At 42.5% G+C, this 22,500-nt stretch overlaps 1 protein-coding gene across 1 annotated transcript in view; it reads right to left on the reverse strand.

Moving 5' to 3' along the window:
• The window catches only part of dclk1a (doublecortin-like kinase 1a), a 192,430-nt gene that overhangs the window by 98,302 nt on the left and 71,628 nt on the right, over positions 1 to 22,500 (reverse strand). The window contains exon 4 of the mRNA XM_071364897.1: positions 7,983 to 8,082. Coding sequence (XP_071220998.1) covers positions 7,983 to 8,082 — 100 coding nt within the window. The remainder of the gene's footprint in view (positions 1 to 7,982; positions 8,083 to 22,500) is intronic.

Raw genomic sequence — 22,500 nt, forward strand, 5'->3', positions numbered from 1 at the left:
AAGGAGAGCCCGCAGGTTTTGGTAGCGGGCCGTGTCAGTGGCACTGTATTGTCCTCAAAGCGAGCAAAAAAGTTATTTAGCCTGTCTGGGAGCAAGACATCCTGGTCCGCGACGGGGCTGGTTTTCTTTTTGTAATCCGTGATTGACTGTAGACCCAGCCACATACCTCTTGTGTCTGAGCTGTTGAATTGCGACTCTACTTTGTCTCTATACTGGGACTTAGCTTGTTTGATTGCCTTGCGGAGAGAATAGCTACACTGTTTGTATACGGTCATGTTTCCGGTCACCTTGCCCTGGTTAAAAGCAGTGGTTCGCGCTTTCAGTTTCACGCGAATGCTACCATCAATCCACGGTTTCTGGTTTGGGAATGTTTTAATCGTTGCTGTGGGTACGACATCGTCAATGCACTTTCTAATGAACTCGCTCACCGAATCAGCGTATTCGTCAATATTGTTGTTGGACTCAATGCGGAACATATCCCAATCCACGTGATCGAAGCAGTCTTGAAGCGTGGAACGGACCAGCGTTGAACAGACCTGAGCGAGGGAGCTTGTTGTTTTAGTTTTTGTTTGTAGGCTGGAAGCAACAAAATGGAGTCGTGGTCAGCTTTTCCGAAAGGAGGGCGGGGGAGGGCCTTATATGCGTCGCGGAAGTTAGTATAACAATGATCCAAGGTTTTACCAGCCCTGGTAGCACAATCGATATGCTGATAGAATTTAGGGAGTTTAGTTTTCAGATTAGCCTTGTTAAAATCCCCAGCTACGATGAATGCAGCCTCAGGGTGTGTGGTTTCCAGTTTACAAAGAGTCAGATAAAGTTCGTTCAGGGCCATCGATGTGTCTGCTTGGGGGGGAATATATACGGCTGTGACTATAATCGAAGAGAATTCCCTTGGTAGCTAATGCGGTCGACATTTGATTGTGAGGAATTCTAGATCAGGTGAACAGAATGACTTGAGTTCCTGTATGTTGTTATGATCACACCACGTCTCGTTAATCATAAGGCATACACCCCCGCCCCTCTTCTTACCAGAAAGATGTTTGTTTCTGTCGGCGCGATGCATGAAGAAACCAGCTGGCTGCACCGACTCCGTTAGCGTCTCTTGAGTGAGCCATGTTTCCGTGAAGCAGAGAACGTTACAATGTTACCCTTGCTCGGATTTCATCAACCTTATTGTCAAGAGACTGGACATTGGCGAGTAGTATGCTAGGGAGTGGAGCGCGATGTGCCCGTCTCCGAAGCCTGACCAGGAGACCGCTTCGTTTGCCCCTTTTACGGCGTCGCTTAGGGTCGCCGGCTGGGATCAGATCCATTGTATTGGGTGGAAGGCAAAACACTGGATCTGTTTCGGGAAAGTCATATTCCTGGTTGTAACGATGGTGAGTTGACGTTGCTCTTATATTCAGTAGTTCCTCCCGACTGTATGTAATGAAACCTAAGATTACCTGGGGTACCAATGTAAGGAATAACACATAAAAAAACAAAATACTGCATATTTTCCTAGGAACGCGAAGCGAGGCGGCCATCTCGGTCGGCGCCGGAAGTTGTTTTGATGTTGTGTAACAGCAATGTGGTGGTCCTTTTGAAAATGGATGAGAGGAGAGAAAGAAAATATTTAGTAAGAGAATCAGGAGAATGTCAGGTCAGGAGAATGTCAGGTCAGGAGAATGTCAGATCAGGAGAATGTCAGATCAGGAGAATGTCAGGTCAGGAGAATGTCAGGTCAGGAGAATGTCAGATCAGGAGAATGTCAGGTCAGGAGAATGTCAGATCAGGAGAATGTCAGATCAGGAGAATGTCAGATCATAATAATGTCAGGTCAGGTCAGGAGAATGTCAGATCAGGAGAATGTCAGATCAGGAGAATGTCAGGTCAGGAGAATGTCAGGTCAGGAGAATGTCAGATCAGGAGAATGTCAGATCAGGAGAATGTCAGATCAGGAGAATGTCAGGTCAGGAGAATGTCAGGTCACGAGAATGTCAGGTCAGGTCAGGAGAATGTCAGGTCAGGAGAATGTCAGGTCAGGAGAATGTCAGATCAGGAGAATGTCAGGTCAGGTGAATGTCAGGTCAGGAGAATGTCAGGTCAGGAGAATGTCATGTCAGGAGAATGTCAGATCAGGAGAATGTCAGGTCAGGAGAATGTCAGATCAGGAGAATGTCAGGTCAGGAGAATGTCAGATCAGGAGAATGTCAGGTCAGGTGAATGTCAGGTCAGGAGAATGTCAGATCAGGAGAATGTCAGGTCAGGTGAATGTCAGGTCAGGAGAATGTCAGGTCAGGAGAATGTCAGGTCAGGAGAACACCTGTTCACTGTACCAGTAGTATTCAAACATTTGGTGGCACAGCTAGAAAGGAAAATGTTGAGAGCAATATTCTCTCTGAGCTGTGTGACCACGTGACCAGTCACCTCCAGGACCGCCGCGCAGGAACAAATGCCAGGCTGTGCAGAGACACAAGAGATTTGACTGAGTTCGCACCATTAGTTTGCACTATGTAGATGAATGTTTGTTTTCTGTGATCGAATCAACATTATATAAGGCCCTTTTGAACGCAACAAACCAAAACAAATCTAAATTTGCAAGATGATTGTGATTTTGTTGTTATTCTTTGCTAGTTAGCGAGTTATTAGCCCAGTTCTAGGTAAGTATAGGTCAGCAATGTAGGCTACATTTCAAGCTGTCTTTGAAAAGCCAGTCAGGTAAAAAGGTTATGTCCTAATCAAAGGGGCAGTTTTGTATTTTGTGACAGGTTTGAATATGCATATAAGCCAAATATATATATATATATAGTTGGATTCGACCTTTTGAACATTGAGATATTAAATAAATGATAGAGAAGAAGAATGGTTCTCTGTAGAAAGACAGACGGCTTTGGAATGTGTTGGGTGGAGACGGGAGGAGAGCAACGTGTTGATACAGGGGAGACAGATGGCTTTGGAATGTGTTGGGTGGAGACGGGAGGAGAGCAACGTGTTGATACAGGGGAGACAGATGGATTTGGAATGTGTTGGGTGGACGGGAGGAGAGCAACGTGTTGATACAGGGGAGACAGATGGACATCTGTGGATTAGGTGAAGGAGGGGTTGAGGTCAGGAGGTGAGGTCAGATCCCCTGAAGGGAGTAATAAGGGTCTAGTATCCTGTTACTCTTTCCCTGTAGAACCATAAGATGTAAGGATTGGAGAGACGGAGGAGTGTCTTAAGGGGGATATATATATATGTATCTGAGATGGGAGAAATGTTGGGTTGTCTGATTACAGCTGTACAGAACCTTTGGGAAGAATTAAACTTGGTTAAGATTCTCTAGTGTCCGTGGGTTATTTACTCTGAAAAATAAGAACCTAACAATATTTATTTAACTAGGCAAGTCAGTCAAAAACATATTCTTATTTACAATGACGGCCTACCCCGGGGAAACCCTCCCCTAACCCGGACGACACTGGGCCAATTGTGCGTCGGCCTATGGGACTCCCGGTCATGGCTGGTTGTCACACAGCCTGGGAACGAACCAGGGTCTATAATGACACCTCTAACACTGAGATGCAGAGCCTTAGACCGCCGCGCCACTCGGGAGACTAATTGGCAGAGGGGTAGCCTACATTGTGTTCGCTCCATTGGTTTTGTTGGTAGGCCTACATTATGCTCCAATAGCCTATTGGCTACTTTCTAAAACTGTCAGGGTACAGCCTCCGTGTTCACTGGAAACACAGGCCGGAAGTTGCACAAAATTCTCACAACATTCACGTTTCTGCTCACAAGACCAAAAAATGTGCTCAGTGGTTATTTGTATTTGTTCAACGCCTCAATTGATTTCATAAACTGTATTGGAATAATATGCTGTAGGTTTCAATCACCCCAAGATGATGGATGACAAGGTGGCCCAGAGGAAGCCAGCTGTTCTGAAACCCTACCTTGCCCCATTCTTCCAGGAGCACACTGAGTTTGAATGAAGACCTCTAGTGGGGTAAGTATTGTTATATGACACTCGGCTTGCTATGTCTCTTATCCCCTGTCTTTTTACCCACAGAGTAACAGCTCTGGTGCTCTCTGTCTCTCATTTCTGTTCTTTCTTTTTATTTGCTTGTCCCCGGGGTGAGAAGAGCTGACCAATCAGAATTGAGGTTGCTTGTTACGGAGCCCGATGAGGAACACCTGATGCTGCGGTGACTTCTCTCTCCTGGATGCTCTTCTGCTCAAACCGTCCCGTTGTGTGTTTCACTGCCTCTGAACTCCCTTAACCCGAATAGAGTCGCCCCTGATCATAGATCTAGGATTGCACCCAATCCCAATTTTAACTCTGTCTCCCTCTCCTCCCTCTCTCGTTTTGTCTCTCTCTCCCCCACACCCCACACACACAGGCACACAGTATCGTGTTGTAATGAGTGTTGTAATGATGCTCTTTTTTGGTTACATATGTGTTAACTATTGTTACTTCTATTGTCAATTATTTTGTTAATATTGTTAACAATTTGAATAAATCTATTTTATGTAAAAATGTATTATTTTTATTTTTACATTTAGATTTCAGGGATGGATTCACTGTAAATTTACAGCAGGGATGCTGTATGCTGTAATATCTTTTACAGTAAGGAAAATAGTAATGTAAAATATATAACAGCATCTATATTACAGAAATACTGCTCGAATTTCACCGTAAAATGCTGTAATTAAGGGGTTTTTGGCCAACGACCCAACCAAATGACGTAATTAAGAGCCAATGTTAACTTTTTTAATGTGGGTCTATGGCAGTCAATTGCAAAACATTCTAACAGTATTTCTGATTGTCTTCTCAACTCACCATCACATACTGTTAATGTGGGTCTATGACAGTCAATTTCAAATTAGTCTCACATAATGGCTCTTACCTCATAATGTCTCTTACCTCATAATGTCTCTTACCTCATAATGTCTCTTACCTCATTATGTCTCTTACCTCATTATGTCTCTTACCTCATAATGTCTCTTACCTCATAATGTCTCTTACCTCATAATGTCTCTTACCTCATAATGTCTCTCACCTCATAATGTCTCTTACCTCATAATGTCTCTTACCTCATAATGTCTCTTACCTCATTATGTCTCTTACCTCATAATGTCTCTTACCTCATAATGTCTCTTACCTCATAATGTCGCTTACCTCATAATGTCTCTTACCTCATAATGTCTCTTACCTCATAATGTCTCTTACCTCATAATGTCTCTTACCTCATAATGTCTCTTACCTCATAATGTCTCTTACCTCATAATGTCTCTTCCCTCATAATGTCTCTTACCTCATAATGTCTCTTACCTCATAATGTCTCTTACCTCACCACCACTAATGCATGTCGTGTTGGAGCTTCTCAAAGTCAGGGGGCGTCTCATCTCTCCTGTCACATCCAACCTGGATCGATATTTTGTTTTTAATGCAGACGACAGGATTGAATCATTGTACTATGAGTTTTAATGCTCGGAGGGAGACGGCACAGTATTTATCTTGTGTTGGTTAAGTCAAGAACCGGCGAATGTGTTGTCTACAGCATTAGGTCATATGACAGCTCGATCAGCTGTTTGATTTCACGGCATGTCAACTGACCCAGGAACACAGTCAAAACGGATGTTGCTGATTCGCTCACCTGTAGAATGTTGTTGTATTCCCCTGCATGCTTGCATTCAGTTCCCCAGATATGTCTGTTACATCGGCAAGGAGACACATTTACTTTTCACAGAAAGTAAACAAAGTTTGTTTTTTATATCCATTGTGAGGTGATATTAATAATACTCTGAGTAAAATAGAATGTTTTGGGGGATTTTTACCCTCCAGACATTATTTCCTAAAGGACTTAATGATGAAATGCCTATGTATGTTATGTTGTGAATTTGAACATGAATTATGTCCCTATTTCAGATTACTGTTTTTCGGCCGATGTACCCAATGACTAATGAAAACTTGCTCGGTAGGTTTATGACCTCATTGTGGTTTTACAGACGTGTTTAAAACGTCTTATTTACACACTTTATTTGAATATTTATGAAATGCATATTTTATATTTGGTAGCACTTATTTGTTTTTCCTTCGACTCCAACCCCCTTTCGATGTGGGTGGGGCTAGGTCTACATAAGGGTGCTAATTTTAAAGAAAACTCACAAAATCTCTGACGAAGGCCGCGAGGCCGATACGTAAAGCTCTGACGAAGGCCGTGAGGCCGATGCGTAAAGCTCTGACGAAGGCCGCGAGGCCGATACGTAAAGCTCTGACGAAGGCCGTGAGGCCGATACGTAAAGCTCTGACGAAGGTCGTGAGGCCGATACGTAAAGCTCTGAGGAAGGCCGTGAGGCCGATACGTAAAGCTCTGACGAAGGCCGTGAGGCCGATACGTAAAGCTCTGAGGAAGGCCGTGAGGCCGATACGTAAAGCTCTGAGGAAGGCCGTGAGGCCGATACGTAAAGCTCTGACGAAACCCGTGAGGCCGATACGTAAAGCTCTGACGAAGGCCGCGAGGCCGATACGTAAAGCTCTGACGAAGGCCGTGAGGCCGATACGTAAAGCTCTGAGGAAGGCCGTGAGGCCGATACGTAAAGCTCTGACGAAGGCCGTGAGGTCGATACGTAAAGCTCTGACGAAGGCCGTGAGGCCGATACGTAAAGCTCTGACGAAGGCCGTGAGGTCGATACGTAAAGCTCTGACGAAGGCCGTGAGGCCGATACGTAAAGCTCTGACGAAGGCCGTGAGGCCGATACGTAAAGCTCTGACGAAGGCCGCGAGGCCGATACGTAAAGCTCTGACAAAGTCCACGAGGCCGATACGTAAAGCTCTGACGAAGGCCGTGAGGCCGATACGTAAAGCTCTGAGGAAGGCCGTGAGGTCGATACGTAAAGCTCTGACGAAGGCCGTGAGGCCGATACGTAAAGCTCTGAGGAAGGCCGTGAGGTCGACACGTAAAGCTCTGACGAAGGCCGCGAGGCCGATACGTAAAGCTCTGACGAAGGCCGCGAGGCCGATACGTAAAGCTCTGACGAAGGCCGTGAGATCGATACGTAAAGCTCTGACGAAGGCCGTGAGGCCGATACGTAAAGCTCTGAGGAAGGCCGTGAGGCCGATACGTAAAGCTCTGAGGAAGCCCGTGAGGCCGATACGTAAAGCTCTGACGAAGGCCGCGAGGCCGATACGTAAAGCTCTGACGAAGGCCGTGAGGCCGATACGTAAAGCTCTGAGGAAGGCCGTGAGGTCGATACGTAAAGCTCTGACGAAGGCCGTGAGGCCGATACGTAAAGCTCTGAGGAAGGCCGTGAGGTCGACATGTAAAGCTCTGACGAAGGCCGCGAGGCCGATACGTAAAGCTCTGACGAAGGCGTGGGGCCGATACGTAAATCTCTGACGAAGGCCGCGAGGCCGATACGTAAAGCTCTGACGAAGCCCGTGAGGCCGATACGTAAAGCTCTGACAAAGGCCGCGAGGCCGATACGTAAAGCTCTGACGAAGGCCGATACGTAAAGTGTTTTAAAGATCAGTGATACTATCAAGAGCAGTGTGCAGTTTCCTGTTTCCTTCATATCCAATGTGAATGACATTGCCTCCTCTAGCAATGCGAAAATGATTTCCACACCGTCGATAACCACCAAGCCTTGGTGTGAAATAGTGTTGTCATGCTCTAATCTCATATCTCCACACTGTTTTGTGAACAGGCGTGAGCACAATGGATGTGGTTTGATGTAGTTTACAAATGGAAGTTACCTGCCACAGTATATCTCTGTATATCTCAGAGTTCTGTGCTCAGATCTTTTGCTGCCAGTTGCTCTCTGTGTATACATTATCCCATATGAGGTCGTGACCCCTAGGTTTGGAAACCGCTGCTCTAATATGTTTTACGGTAAGGATAATGCTGTAAGTTTACAGGGAAAAGTTTTACAGTCAAAGAAAAAGACAGGGGCTCTCTCACACACACACACACACACACACACACACACACACACACACACACACAGGAAGTGAGGTATCTCACCATTCTCCTCCAGCTGGAAGTCGTCTTGGTAACGATATTTTTCTGGTCCACACGCCACGAAGATGTCCTCGTCACCGAAGAAGTCCTGGAGACATGTCACCTGGTGGAACACAGAGACAGGAGGGTTAGAGGTCACACACACACACACACACTAACACACACAGCAGTGCAGCCACATGGAGAGGATCATGCAATAACATTCACATCTGAATCATTCAGCAGAAGCTGTTATCCAGAGCAAAGTCGAAGCAAGAAAGGGGAGGGGGGGTATTTAAGATACTCTTTGAAGAGGTTGGGTTTCAGGTGCTTCAGAAGAAGGGCAGGGACTCTTCAGGGGGAAGCTGGTTCCACCATTGGGGTGCCAGGACAGACAAGAGTCTGGACTGGACTGAGTGGGAGCTGCCAAGAGACCAGAGGTGGCAGAGCGGAGTGCTCGGGTTGGGGTGTAGGGTTTGATCAGAGCCTGGTAGAGAGGGGCAGGTCCTCTTGCTGTTCTATACGTAAGCTCCATGGTCTTGTAGTGGATGCAAGCTTCGACTGGAAGCCAGTGGAGTGTGCGGAGGAGCAGAGTGACATGGGAGAACATGGAAAGGTTGAAAACCAGGCGGGCTGCTCCGTTCTGGATAAGTTGCAGGGGTTTGATGGCACAGGCAGGGAGCCCAGCCAACAGTGAGTTGCAGTAGTCCAGACAGGAGAGATGACAAGTGCCTGGATTAGGACCTGCGCAGCTTCCTGTGTGAGGCAGGGTTGTACTCTACGGCTGTTGTAGAGCGTGAACCTGCAGGAGCGAGTCACTGCTTTGATGTTTACAGAGAACGACAGGGTGTTGTCCAGGGTTACGCCAAGGTTCTTTGCACTCTGGGAGGGCGACACTGTGGAGTTGTTGTGATGGAGAGGTCTTTGAGCGGCAAGCCTTCCCGGGGAGGAAGAGAAACTCCATCCTGTCGAGTGTGTCTGTGTGTGTGTGTGTGTGTGTGTGTGTGTGTGTGTGTGTGTGTGTGTGTGTGTGTGTGTGTGTGTGTGTGTGTGTGTGTGTGTGTGTGTGTGTGTGTGTGTGTGTGTGTGTGTGTTTTGTCAGCCATTTGCAATGATACTACTAAAATAATCTAAAATCTCACCCTGTTCAGCATGGAATCAATGTCTAATGATATAGAACACCTACAGACCTATCCTGATGGTGTCAACATCAGTTCTCTATAACTACAACACCTACAGACCTATCCTGATGGTGTCAACATCAGTTCTCTCTATCTACAACACCTACAGATCTATCCTGATGGTGTCAACATCAGTTCTCTCTAACTACAACACATACAGACCTATCCTGATGGTGTCAACATCAGTTCTCTCTAACTACAACACCTACAGACCTATCCTGATGGTGTCAACATCAGTTCTCTCTATCTACAACACCTACAGATCTATCCTGATGGTGTCAACATCAGTTCTCTCTAACTACAACACCTACAGATCTATCCTGATGGTGTTAACATCAGTTCTCTATAACTACAACACATACAGACCTATCCTGATGGTGTCAACATCAGTTCTCTCTATCTACAACACCTACAGATCTATCCTGATGGTGTCAACATCAGTTATCTCTAACTACAACACATACAGACCTATCCTGATGGTGTCAACATCAGTTCTCTCTATCTACAACACCTACAGATCTATCCTGATGGTGTCAACATCAGTTATCTCTATCTACAACACCTACAGATCTATCCTGATGGTGTCAACATCAGTTCTCTCTAACTACAACATCTACAGATCTATCTTAATTAACACATACAGGCCAATCTTTATGATGCCAGCCATTCCTAATGATAGTAACACTGTGTAATGATCTCAAATCTCACTCATGGGCAGGACTAATGATATGGAACACCTATAGGCCTATCCTAATGGTGTCAACATCAGCTCTCTATCCGTCTCTAATGATCTGTTCAGCGTGGACAGGACATGCGTCTAATGAAATGGAACACCTAAAGGCCTATTCTGATGAGGTAACACTCCCCCCTCTGGAAACATATACTTCGCCCTGTGGCAGGGATTCTGGTTTCGATTCCTGCATGAGCTCTACATAAAAAATAATTAAAAAACACACACAAATCCCGTTAGAAATCTACAGTTTATGAGTTTCCACACAATTAATGTCTTAGAATCCATTCTGATTCCATTATCAGCTAATCACTAACTGTGTCTGTTGCCATGTTTGAGGTGGACATTTACCAGTAAATAACAATTGGAGGCATTCATGTGATTTGAACGAGATGAGAAATGAATAATTGGTTAATGGCCAACAAGCTGTGTTAACCATAAACTAAAAAGTACAGCTATCATGCTTGTAAACAAATTATAGAGTTTTAAAATCACATGGATATGAAAACGGCTGTGTTAACTAGTGACAACCCTTCACTTGGCTGCGTTGCCATGGAGCAAATTAAAATAAGGGGTGGAACTCGTGTTTTTGCACCTCCCCTTTTTCCCCCCCAGCAAATTATAATAATCCGTTGTATCATTTGTCAAATTGCACTTATTTGTTGAGCTAGTCTGCATCCAAAAATATATATATATATAAAACCATTTTATACATGGTCAAACTGCGTGATATGATTGCATTTTAGAACCACGCTCTCCCCCGTCGCTCCGAAATGAATGGTTTTGAACACTAATGTTTTAGGTACATTCGTTTTGCGTGGCCCGGTTATGCAGGGTTTGCTCATTTTGCAATTGTCCCTAAAGAGAAATCTACACCCAACGGGCCATGCCAAACGAATTCTCCCATTGCTTTAATACACGCTCCAAACCGTTCAATAGTTAAGACTATCCATACTACCAGAGCTTATATTTTTGTATATGTCTATAGCGTAATGCATTGATATATAGAGCCAACTAGCTTACTGAAATGATAACAGAGAGAACAAAGAATATAGCCAGCTATTTGATAATGTCCGTGTGCATGTCCGTCATGATTTCACTTGAATTGTCAAACTAAAAAAAAGCCAGACAAACGACAAACCCTGAACATGTCAACAGCTCGTATAGACGAGGTTTTAGCTAAGACATCTCTTGACTGGTAGTCTTTCTGAAATAATTATTTTCACCTGACATGCAGTATGCCTTTCTTAACTGAAATGGTGCTCAAATCACTTTCATTAGCTGGCTACGGTTAGCATGCTAGCTAGCTAGCTAGTTTGACAGCTGTCAGTCAGGGCACTACAGCAACGTTACTTGTTATTTCTCCACTCCAAGTGGACATCACCACGATGTTCCCACCCCCCAATTCCTGAATATGTATTCGCATCGAGCTGGAACCTAAATGAGAATATCCTTTCTAGGACAGGAATTAAGTGCGACAACGTCCTCTGAAGTGGCCTTTAAGGCTAGGGACGTCCCAAGGATCCCAGATTGCACTGACGGTGCCAGAGGCGCAGTTGTGACTCTCTTTTTTTATATGTCTATAGCGGATTCGTGGCCGTAATTTACATAATGCAGTGATATATAGTGCCTGTAGCACGGTACATCTCCCACTTCGGGGTAATGTGATGGGCTTGTGACTGTTGAGTAATCGCAGCACAATTCAATGAAAACTTCGGCTTTGATATGATGATATATAGCGGGTACTACCTGTTTGCTGAAATGGGTGCAAGAGGGACATTTATAACGTGTCTCGAGTACTTTTACGAGGTGCTGAAACCACTTATTTTCAACCATGGGTGGATAGCCGATATAAACCAAAGACTGTAAAAATTATAAACATAAGCCTACCTATCGCTCTTGTAATTCATTTGGCCAGGTCAAAATCAGCTGCCAAGGGCTGCTTGAATGCAGAGGTGTGTTGTTGTATCTTTGTATATCTGTCTTGCTACGGTATTCTGGGGTGATGCCTGCGTAAATGTGGCAACATATTTGAGGTGTTGGCAGCTGCATAGGCTATTCTCGTTGACGTTTTATCCCACAACTCTCTGTACATCGCCGTTGTAATCTACTGGGAAGCCAAAATGTTCCCAAACTGGAGATTTTAAATGATAATGGAGGATCCTCCTGGTTTATCGACCCCATCACTCGTCGTCATACAGAACTAGTTTTCGGCTGCGTCTCACAAAAGGACAGTTTGAAATACCCCAGTTAGAAGTTGTTTTATAACGTGCGTACAGGCTCTAGTTGTTTTAACGGAAAAGGCTGAAATGTTTTTTTAGCACAGATTTACTCAAGATGCATACAACGCAGTGTAGGCATAGGCTATAGGCCTAATGTTTATTTATTTTTTATTATTTTATTATTAATGTATTCATTCATTCAGTGCGGACCGAACAAGGTCCCGTAACGAACAGTTCGGCACGAATATGTGTACCGTTACACACCTAATATAAGGAATGATGGGAAATTGCTTTGGAGTACTTTCATTTAAATTATGGACAGAAAGACTAGTTAAACTCCATCTTCCACTGAATGAGAAGGTTCATTTATCACAAAACCTGTTGATTTTGCCAATTATTTTAATGACTATTTTATTGTCAAAGTGGGAAAACTCAGACAGGAAATGCCAACAACAAACAGTGAGCCATCATATTCATGCATAAACAACCTTAATAAGGAAGAGAAAGCGTTGTCATTTTCAATTCTGTAAAGTTAGTGTGGGTGAGGGGGGGGAAATGATTGTTGTCCATCAATAATGAGAAACCACCTGGTATTGATTGACAACCTAGATGAAAAGCTACTGAGGCATCCTGAACACTTTTGCCACTCCTGTGTGACACATCTTAATCTGAGCCTAGAGAAAAGTGTTTGTCCTCAGACCCGGAGGGAAGCTAAAGTCATTCCGCTACCCAAGAGTGGTAAAGCGGCTTTTACTGGTTCTAACAGCCGACTAATTAGCTTCCTGTCCGACTCTTAGCAAACCTTTGGAAAATATTGTGTTTGACCAAATACAATGCTATTTCTCTGTAAACAAAGTAACAACAGACTTTCAGCGTGCTTATAGAGAAGGGCACTCAACATGTACTGCACTGACACAAATGACTGATGATTGGTTGAAAGAAATTGATGATAAGAAGATTGTGGGATCTGTACTGTTAGATTTCAGTGCAGCCTTTGATATTATTGACCATAACCTGTTGTTGAGAAAACGTATGTGTTATGGCTTTTCAACCTCAGCCATATTGTGGATTCAGAGCTATCTATCTAATAGAACTCAGAGGGTTTTCTTTAATGGAAGCTTCTCTAATGTCAAACATGTAAAGTGTGGTGTACCGCAGGGCAGCTCTCTAGGCCCTCTACTCTTTTCTGTTTTTACTAATGACCTGTCACTGGCATTAAACAAAGCATGTGTGTCCATGTATGCAGATGATTCAACATTATACATGTCAGCAACCACAGCTAGTGAAATCACTGCAATCCTAAACAAAGAGTTGCAGTCAGTTTTAGAATGGGTGGCCAGTAATAAACTGGTCCTGAACATCTCTAAAACTAAGACCATTGTATTTGCAACAAATCATTCCCTAAATTCTAGACCTCAGCTGAATCTGATCATGAATCATGTGGCTGTTGAGCAAGTTGAAGAGACTAAATTACTGTGTGTTACGTTGGATTGTAAACTGTCATGGTCAAAACATATAGATTCAATGGTTGTAAAGATGGGGAGAGAGAGGTCTGTCCGTATAAAGAAATTCTCTGCTTTTTTGACACCAAACTCCACAAAGCAAGTCCTGCAGGCTCTAGTTTTGTCTTATCTTGATTATTGCCCAGTCGTGTGGTCGAGTGCTGCAAGGAAAGACCTAGTTAAGCTGCAGCTGGCCCAGAACAGAGCAGCACATTTTGCTCTTTGCTGTTATCAGAGGGCTAACATCAATACTATGCATGCCAGTCTCTCTTGGCTAAAAGTAAAGGAGAGACTGTCGCATCTTGTTAATAGACTGAACAAAAATATAAATGCAACATGCAACAATTTCAAAGATTTTGCAGAGTTACAGTTCAATTTAGGAAATTAGTCAATTGAAATAAATAAATTAGGCCCTAATCTATGTATTTCAAATGACTGGGCAGGGGCTCAGCCATGGGTGGGCATAGGCCCACCCACTTGGTAGCCATTTCACCCAACTGGGGAGCCAAACCCAGTCAATCTGTCACGGCCGTCGATAGAACCGGACCAAGGTGCAACGTGGTGAGCGTACATATTCCTTTTTATTAGGATGACGCCGACAAAAACAATAAACAATACAAAAACGACCGAGAAGCTTAAGGCTATAGTGCCACAAACAAAGTTAACTTCCCACACTGAAAGGAGGGAAAAGGGCTACCTAAGTATGGTTCCCAATCAGAGACAACAATAGACAGCTGTCCCTGATTGAGAACCATACCCGGCCAAAACATAGAAATACAAAATCATAGAAAACAAAATCATAGAATGCCCATCCCAAATCACACCCTGACCAAACCAAATAGAGACATAAAAAGGCTCTCCAAGGCCAGGGCGTGACACAATCAGAATTCGTTTTTCCCACAAAAGGGCTTTATTACAGACAGAAATACTCATTTTTTGTGCATATGGGTAATTTCTGAGATCATTTATTTCAGCTCATGAAACATGGGACTAACACTTTACATGTTGCGTTAAACATTTTGTTCAGTATATAAGAAACAATAATGTGTTGAAATGTCAAATAATTTGCAGAGTCAACTTACACACAGCACTTACCCCACCAGACATGCCACCAGGGGTCTTTTCACAGTCCACGAAACAAGAACGAATTCAAGGAAACATACAGTTTAATACAGAGCCAAGATTGCATGGAACTCCTATCCATCTCATATTGTGCAAGTGAAAGCAAAGAAAAAAACTATATATATATATATATCATGGCGATTTTCCCCTATGTGATCTACTATTTGACCTAAATATTTTGTGTGTATGTACTGATAGATGCTACTGACCAGAAATGTAATATATTAATATACATGTAATATATGAATATACATGTATATATGAATATACAGGTAATATACGAATATAAATGCAATATATTAATATACATGTAATGTATGAATATACATGTAATATATGAAGGACATGTTAATATATGAATATATTTGTAATATATGAATATAAATGAAATACCTTAATATAAATGTAATATATGAATATAAATGTGAATATATGAATATAAATGTAATATATGAATATAAATGTAACATATGAATATAAATGTAATATATGAATATAAATGTAATATATGAATATAAATGTAACATATGAATATAAATGTAACATATGAATATAAATGTAACATATGAATATAAATGTAACATATGAATATAAATGTAATATATGAATATAAATGTAATATATGAATATAAAGGAGTAGTAGGTCTGTGTTTTGTTTTCCCAGTATTGAGTCAGAACCTTTTGTCCTTGAGCTGTTCTTGTCTATTAATGTTTCTGTATTATGTCATGTTTCCTGTTGTTTTTTTTGTGGACCCCAGGATGAGTAGCTGCTGCAATCGCAAGAGCTAATGGGGATCCTAACACAGTAAAATAACTAAAATACCAAATCAATGCCTCAAAACAACAGCACAGCGGATTTGAGCTTCCCAGCATTAGCGGCACAACCCCAATACAAACAGCCAAGAGGGTGTGAACATGTGTGTGTCCTACTTTACCCCTCATCGGCGCCAAACGAGCGAACGGGGAGAGAAAATGAGTTTTAGCTCTGAACCGGAAACTGAGAACTCAACTCATAGCAATGAGTGTTTGTCTTATGTAACTGTTCATTCACATTGGGACTGTGTGTGTGTGTGTGTGTGTGTGTGTGTGTGTGTGTGTGTGTGTGTGTGTGTGTGTGTGTGTGTGTGTGTGTGTGTGTGTGTGTGTGTGTGTGTGTGTGTGTGTGTGTGTGTGTGTGTGTGTGTGTGTGTGTGTGTTTTGTGTGTGTGTGTTAGAGAGGATAATGTTGGGGTTTCATAACAGCGTGTAATGACTGTCTCTGATAGCCTGTATCAGTAGATTAGTTTCACAGACACATTTGGATGTTAGAATGAAGTGATTGATTAGCTTTCAGGCTTTTATTGATCACCGGACTGATCCATCAAATTTCTTTGTGAAACCAAACTGACCATTGTGATCAGTGAAACAGTCTGTGAGCTCGTGGGAGATCTGTCTGCTTTAACGACGCTGCTACCAAACTCTGATTGATCCGATGGAATAGTTTTAAAAATATTTTTTATCTATTAAAACTTCTTGTCACTATAGGGGGTGCTGTTTCGACTTAGCGAAAATTGGTCTCCAAATTAAACTGCCTAGTGCTCAATTCTTGCTCGTACAATATGCATATTATTACTACTATTGGATAGAAAACACTCTCTAGTTTCTAAAACCGTTTGAATTATGTCTGTGGGTGGAACAGAACTCCTTCTACAGCAAAAATCCTGACATGACTTGCGAAGGTCTGAGAATTATGCTCTGATCTGGGTTCAGTTTAAAAGTCTGTGTATATCCTATGGCTGGAAATGAACTGCACCCGCCTTCCCCTGGATGTCAGTAACCAATGAGAAGTGGAATGGGCTCTCTGCGTAGCTGTCCGAGTTTATAAAGCCAGAAGGAACGAGAGTACATTTCTTTTCCTCCTTCGTCATGGCTTAAGGCAAGAACTCAGGATGACATTTTGGAACGCTCAGTTATCGACCAGAGATGTATCCGTCTGTAATTTAATTAAATATAGGTGTTAGAAACATCATAACGAAGTTATTTGAAACCGATTTATATCAGTTTATGCGAGTATATTGCTATTTTTCTGAATTTCCTTAGTATTTCGTTTGAGGATTTGGACATGTGTGTGCGACATAGCTACTGTTAGCAGCTAATTCCAAAGGTGAAGAGGACGTTTTACAACAAAGCAACTATTCTTTTGAAGAAAGGACACATTGCCCAAGATACTGATGGAAGCTCGTCCAAAACTAGGAACTATTTATGATGTTATTCCGTATTTATGTGGAAAAATGTAATAGTGTTTGCACGCCATTTTTGCAGGCACTGGTCTGGCTGCAACGCACACTATATGTCTAGTAACGTTAATTTTAAAAATCTAACATAGCGATTGCATTAAGAACTAATTTATCTTTCGATTGTTGTCCAACTTATATTTTTTAGTCAAGTTTATGAATAGTATTTTTATTAGAATAGGCGCTAATCCAAGATGGCGCCGGCCAGAATGCATGCAATGTTTGTACTGATTACATAGTATAACCACGATTTATGCTGCTAAATATGCACATTTTCGAACAAAAGCTATATGCATTGTGTAATATGATGTTACAGGACTGTCATCTGATGAAGTATATCAAGGTTAGTAAAATTATATATCTTTTGTTGGGTTGTTACGATCGCTAACATTTACAGCTGGTAAATGCGGTTGTGATTCTGGCTATTGTGGTACGCTCATATAATGCTATATTGTGTTTTCGCTGTAAAACACTTCGAAAATCTGAAATATTGTCTGGATTCACAAGATCTGTGTCTTTCGATTGCTGTAGGCTGTGTATTTTTCAGAAGTGTTTTATGATGAGTAATTATAATTTGCCGTCGGTCTCTGTAATTATTCCGGCTGCTTCCAACGCTATTTCAGATTGCAGCTGCAATGTACAACTGTGATTTATACCTGAAAAATGCACATTTTTCTAAAAATAAATATCCTATACCATAAATATGTTATCAGACTGTCATCTTATGAAGTTGTTTCTTGGTTAGTGGCTATATATATCTTTATTTAGTCGAATTAGTGATAGCTACTGATGCAGGAAAAAAATGGTGGAGAAAAAAAGTTGTGTCTTTTGCTATCGTGGTTAGCTAATAGATTTACATATTGTGTCTTCCCTGTAAAACACTTAGAAAATCTGAAATATTGTCTGGATTCACAAGATCTGTGTCTTTCGATTGCTGTAGGCTGTGTATTTTTCTGAAATGTTTTAGGATGAGTATTTTGGTAATTGACGTCGGTCTCTGTAATTATTCCGGCTGCTTCCAACGCTATTTCAGATTGCAGCTGCAATGTACAACTGTGATTTATACCTGAAAAATGCAAATTTTTCAAAAAAAAAATATCCTATACCATAAATATGTTATCAGACTGTCATCTTATGAAGTTGTTTCTTGGTTAGTGGCTATATATATCTTTATTTAGTCGAATTAGTGATAGCTACTGATGCAGGAAAAAAATGGTGGACAAAAAAAAGTTGTGTCTTTTGCTATGGTGGTTAGCTAATAGAAATACATATTTTGTCTTCCCTGTAAAACATTTAAAAAATCGGAAATGATGGCTGGATTCACAAGATCTGTATCTTTCATTTGGTGTCTTGGACTTGTGATTTCATGAACATTTGATTATATGATATCCCTGTGGCTTTAGGCTAGGCTATGCTAGTCAGCTTTTTTGATGGGGGGGATCCCGGATCCGGGTTTGTGACTCTATAAAGGTTTTAATAGCCAATTCCACCAAAGTAACTGAACTTTTTCCACTTATGATGTATGTCAAACAAAAAACATTTGATTTCAAAGTTTAACAAATAGTACAACCCTAAGCACAAGGACTATTTTAAACTATTTAGATTAACATTTTTACCGAAAATAAATAAATAACATTTTACTGGAAAAATTGTGCAGATGCAAAATTACGGTGAACAGAATTACGGTAAAATCTCCCTCAGGTTTTAACGCGACCACGTTTTCCTGTAACTCAGATAAACATCTGCTCAGAATGAAGATTCAAAAGACGTCTGCAGAAAGACTGGGGTGTCAGCTATGACATCACACCTTGACTTTGACAAAAAATCTATTTTGATTATTGAACAGTAAGTGAAGTGGATTTACACCTGGCAAAATAATTGAGGTAACATCATTGCATCATAGACTCAGTTCAGTACAGTACAGTACAGTAGAGTTCAGTACAGTCCAGTACAGTAGAGTCCAGTACAGTAGAGTAGAGTTCAGTTCAGTTCAGTACAGTAGAGTACACTACAGTACAGTAGAGTACAGTACAGTAGAGTAGAGTTCAGTACAGTACAGTAAAGTAGAGTTCAGTACAGTTCAGTACAGTACAGTTCAGTACAGTTCAGTACAGTATAGTTCAGTACAGTAGGGTTCAGTACAGTAGAGTACAGTACAATAGAGTTCAGTTCAGTAGAGTTCAGTTCAGTATAGTTCAGTACAGTAGAGTTCAGTACAGTAGAGTTCAGTAGAGTTCAGTTCAGTAGAGTTCAGTTCAGTAGAGTTCAGTACAGTAGAGTTCAGTTCAGTAGAGTTCAGTACAGTAGAGTTCAGTTCAGTAGAGTTCAGTACAGTAGAGTTCAGTTCAGTACAGTACAGTTCAGTAGAGTTCAGTACAGTATAGTTCAGTACAGTAGGGTTCAGTACAGTAGAGTACAGTACAATAGAGTTCAGTTCAGTAGAGTTCAGTTCAGTATAGTTCAGTACAGTAGAGTTCAGTACAGTAGAGTTCAGTAGAGTTCAGTTCAGTAGAGTTCAGTTCAGTAGAGTTCAGTACAGTAGAGTTCAGTTCAGTAGAGTTCAGTTCAGTAGAGTTCAGTACAGTAGAGTTTAGTACAGTAGAGTTCAGTACAGTAGAGTTCAGTTCAGTAGAGATCAGTTCAGTAGAGTTCAGTACAGTAGAGTTCAGTTCAGTAGAGTCCAGTTCAGTAGAGTTCAGTACAGTAGAGTTCAGTTCAGTAGAGTCCAGTTCAGTAGAGTTCAGTACAGTAGAGTTCAGTTCAGTAGAGATTCAGTGACAGTAGAGATTCAGTTCAGTAGAGTCCAGTTCAGTAGAGTTCAGTACAGTAGAGATTCAGTTCAGTAGAGTTCAGTTCAGTAGAGTTCAGTACAGTAGAGTTCAGTTCAGTAGAGTCCAGTTCAGTAGAGTTCAGTACAGTAGAGTTCAGTTCAGTAGAGTTCAGTTCAGTAGAGTTCAGTACAGTAGAGTTCAGTACAGTAGAGTTCAGTTCAGTAGAGTTCAGTTCAGTAGAGTTCAGTTCAGTAGAGTTCAGTACAGTAGAGTTCAGTACAGTAGAGTTCAGTACAGTAGAGTTCAGTTCAGTAGAGTTCAGTTCAGTAGAGTTCAGTACAGTAGAGTTCAGTTCAGTAGAGTCCAGTTCAGTAGAGTTCAGTACAGTAGAGTTCAGTTCAGTAGAGTCCAGTTCAGTAGAGTTCAGTACAGTAGAGTTCAGTTCAGTAGAGTTCAGTTCAGTAGAGTTCAGTACAGTAGAGTTCAGTTCAGTAGAGTCCAGTTCAGTAGAGTTCAGTACAGTAGAGTTCAGTTCAGTAGAGTTCAGTTCAGTAGAGTTCAGTACAGTAGAGTTCAGTTCAGTAGAGTTCAGTACAGTAGAGTTCAGTTCAGTAGAGATTCAGTAGCAGTGAGAGTTCAGTACAGTAGAGTTCAGTTCAGTAGAGTTCAGTTCAGTAGAGTTCAGTACAGTAGAGTTCAGTTCAGTAGAGTCCAGTTCAGTAGAGTTCAGTACAGTAGAGTTCAGTACAGTAGAGTTCAGTTCAGTAGAGTTCAGTACAGTAGAGTTCAATTCAGTAGAGTTCAGTACAGTAGAGTTCAGTTCAGTAGAGTACAGTTCAGTAGAGTTGAGTAGAGTTGAGTACAGTAGAGTTCAGTAGAGTTCAGTACAGTAGAGTAGAGTACAGTACAGTAGAGTACTGAACTCCCCACCTCCCCACCTGCAATCCCCATGCTTCTGCAGCGTATTTCACGTCGACTGTACCCAATGCCTCAGTGTCCGTTTTTGAAGGAGGAAACATCTTCCCGTCTCCAGAAGCAAGCAATCCGAGTGTTTCCTATGTCTAAGATCCAGGACGCCTCGTATAGCCGTTATTCCTGGTTAAGAAAAGGGACGGGACGTTGAGTCCCATTCTAGATCTATGTACTCTCAATCAGCACCTCAGAGTTTACATAGACCAAACTCAGCCAGGTATTGCAGCGTTTGGATGGTGGTGCCGGAGTCAAAGGGACAAGTGATACACACATTCACGCTAGACTTTTCCTATTGTGTTATTGACTGTACGTTTGTTTATGTGTAACTCTGTGTTGTTGTTTTTTGTCACACTGCTTTGCTTTATCTTGGCCAGGTGGCAGTTGTAAATGAGAACTTGTTCTCAACTGGCCTACCTGCTTAAATAAAGGTGAAATAAAAAAATAAAATATATAAACTACTGTCCCATATTCAGTCTCTAGGCTTCATAAGAATCTATACAAAGAGCTGTCTGGCTCCATCTCAGCACATTCTGTTTCTGGGTCTTGAGCTAGACTCACTCGCGTTTAACTCTTTTTTCTATCCCCACGGACGGTGTCTGGGATCCCGTCTCTGCTTAGCCAGATTTGTGCTGGGTCAAACGGTGTGTATTTGCCAGGTTCTACGCCTACTGGGGATGATGTCTTCTGTGATGGCAGTCCTTTCCAGTGGGGCTACTATTGATACAGTCCTGAACGCCACTCGTCTGAACGCATCTCGCAGCCTAAACCAGTCGCTTCGGCTGTCTCTCTCAGGCCTATGGGCCAGAGGTGGGACCCGTCATATCCCCCCAGTGGTGGGACCCGCCTGCTATTGTCAAGGGGGGGGGGGGGGGGGGGGGGGGCTCCTACGGGCTGAGTTGTGTCTCGCAATTCAGGAGGATATGGAGACGGGTACGGAGCACACCGCATGTCAATTACCCTGAGTATTCGACACTCAGACGCTTACCCTTGAATTTTGTCAGGCTGGCTTGTGCTGGTCACAACCGACAGTGGTGGTGTGTATAAACAGATGGGGAGAGACTGTCTCTCTCTTCCTCCTAAATGTAGCTCGCTCTCTATTTCTGGAGATCGGTACGTACATGATTTCGCTTTGGGTCACTTGCCTCAGCTAGGGTGAAAATTCTTGGAAATCACCACACGCTGTTGTGAGGTTTTATGTCCTGATGTCACTGCTCCCAGTATATAGCACACAGTGTGTTTACAGCTGGGACAGGGGAAAGTCACTAGGCAACACACAGTGTGTTTACAGCTGGGACAGGGGAGTGTGTTTACAGCTGGGACAGGGGAGTGTGTTTACAGCTGGGACAGGGGACAGTCACTAGGCAACGCACAGTGTGTTTACAGCTGGGACAGGGGAGTGTGTTTACAGCTGGGACAGGGGAGTGTGTTTACAGCTGGGACAGGGGAGTGTGTTTACAGCTGGGACAGGGGAAGGTCACTAGGCAACACACAGTGTGTTTACAGCTGGGACAGGGGAGTGTGTTTACAGCTGGGACAGGGGAGTGTGTTTACAGCTGGGACAGGGGAGTGTGTTTACAGCTAGGACAGGGGAGTGTGTTTACAGCTGGGACAGGGGAGTGTGTTTACAGCTGGGACAGGGGAGTGTGTTTACAGCTGGGACAGGGGAGTGTGTTTACAGCTGGGACAGGGGACAGTCACTAGGCAGCACGCTATGGGCGCAATATCCAGTCTGGGGGGTCTGCCATTGGTCGTTTCATTTAGAATCCTTT

Source organism: Salvelinus alpinus, chromosome 24 (genome assembly GCF_045679555.1).
Source record: "Salvelinus alpinus chromosome 24, SLU_Salpinus.1, whole genome shotgun sequence".
Lineage (NCBI taxonomy): Eukaryota > Metazoa > Chordata > Actinopteri > Salmoniformes > Salmonidae > Salvelinus > Salvelinus alpinus.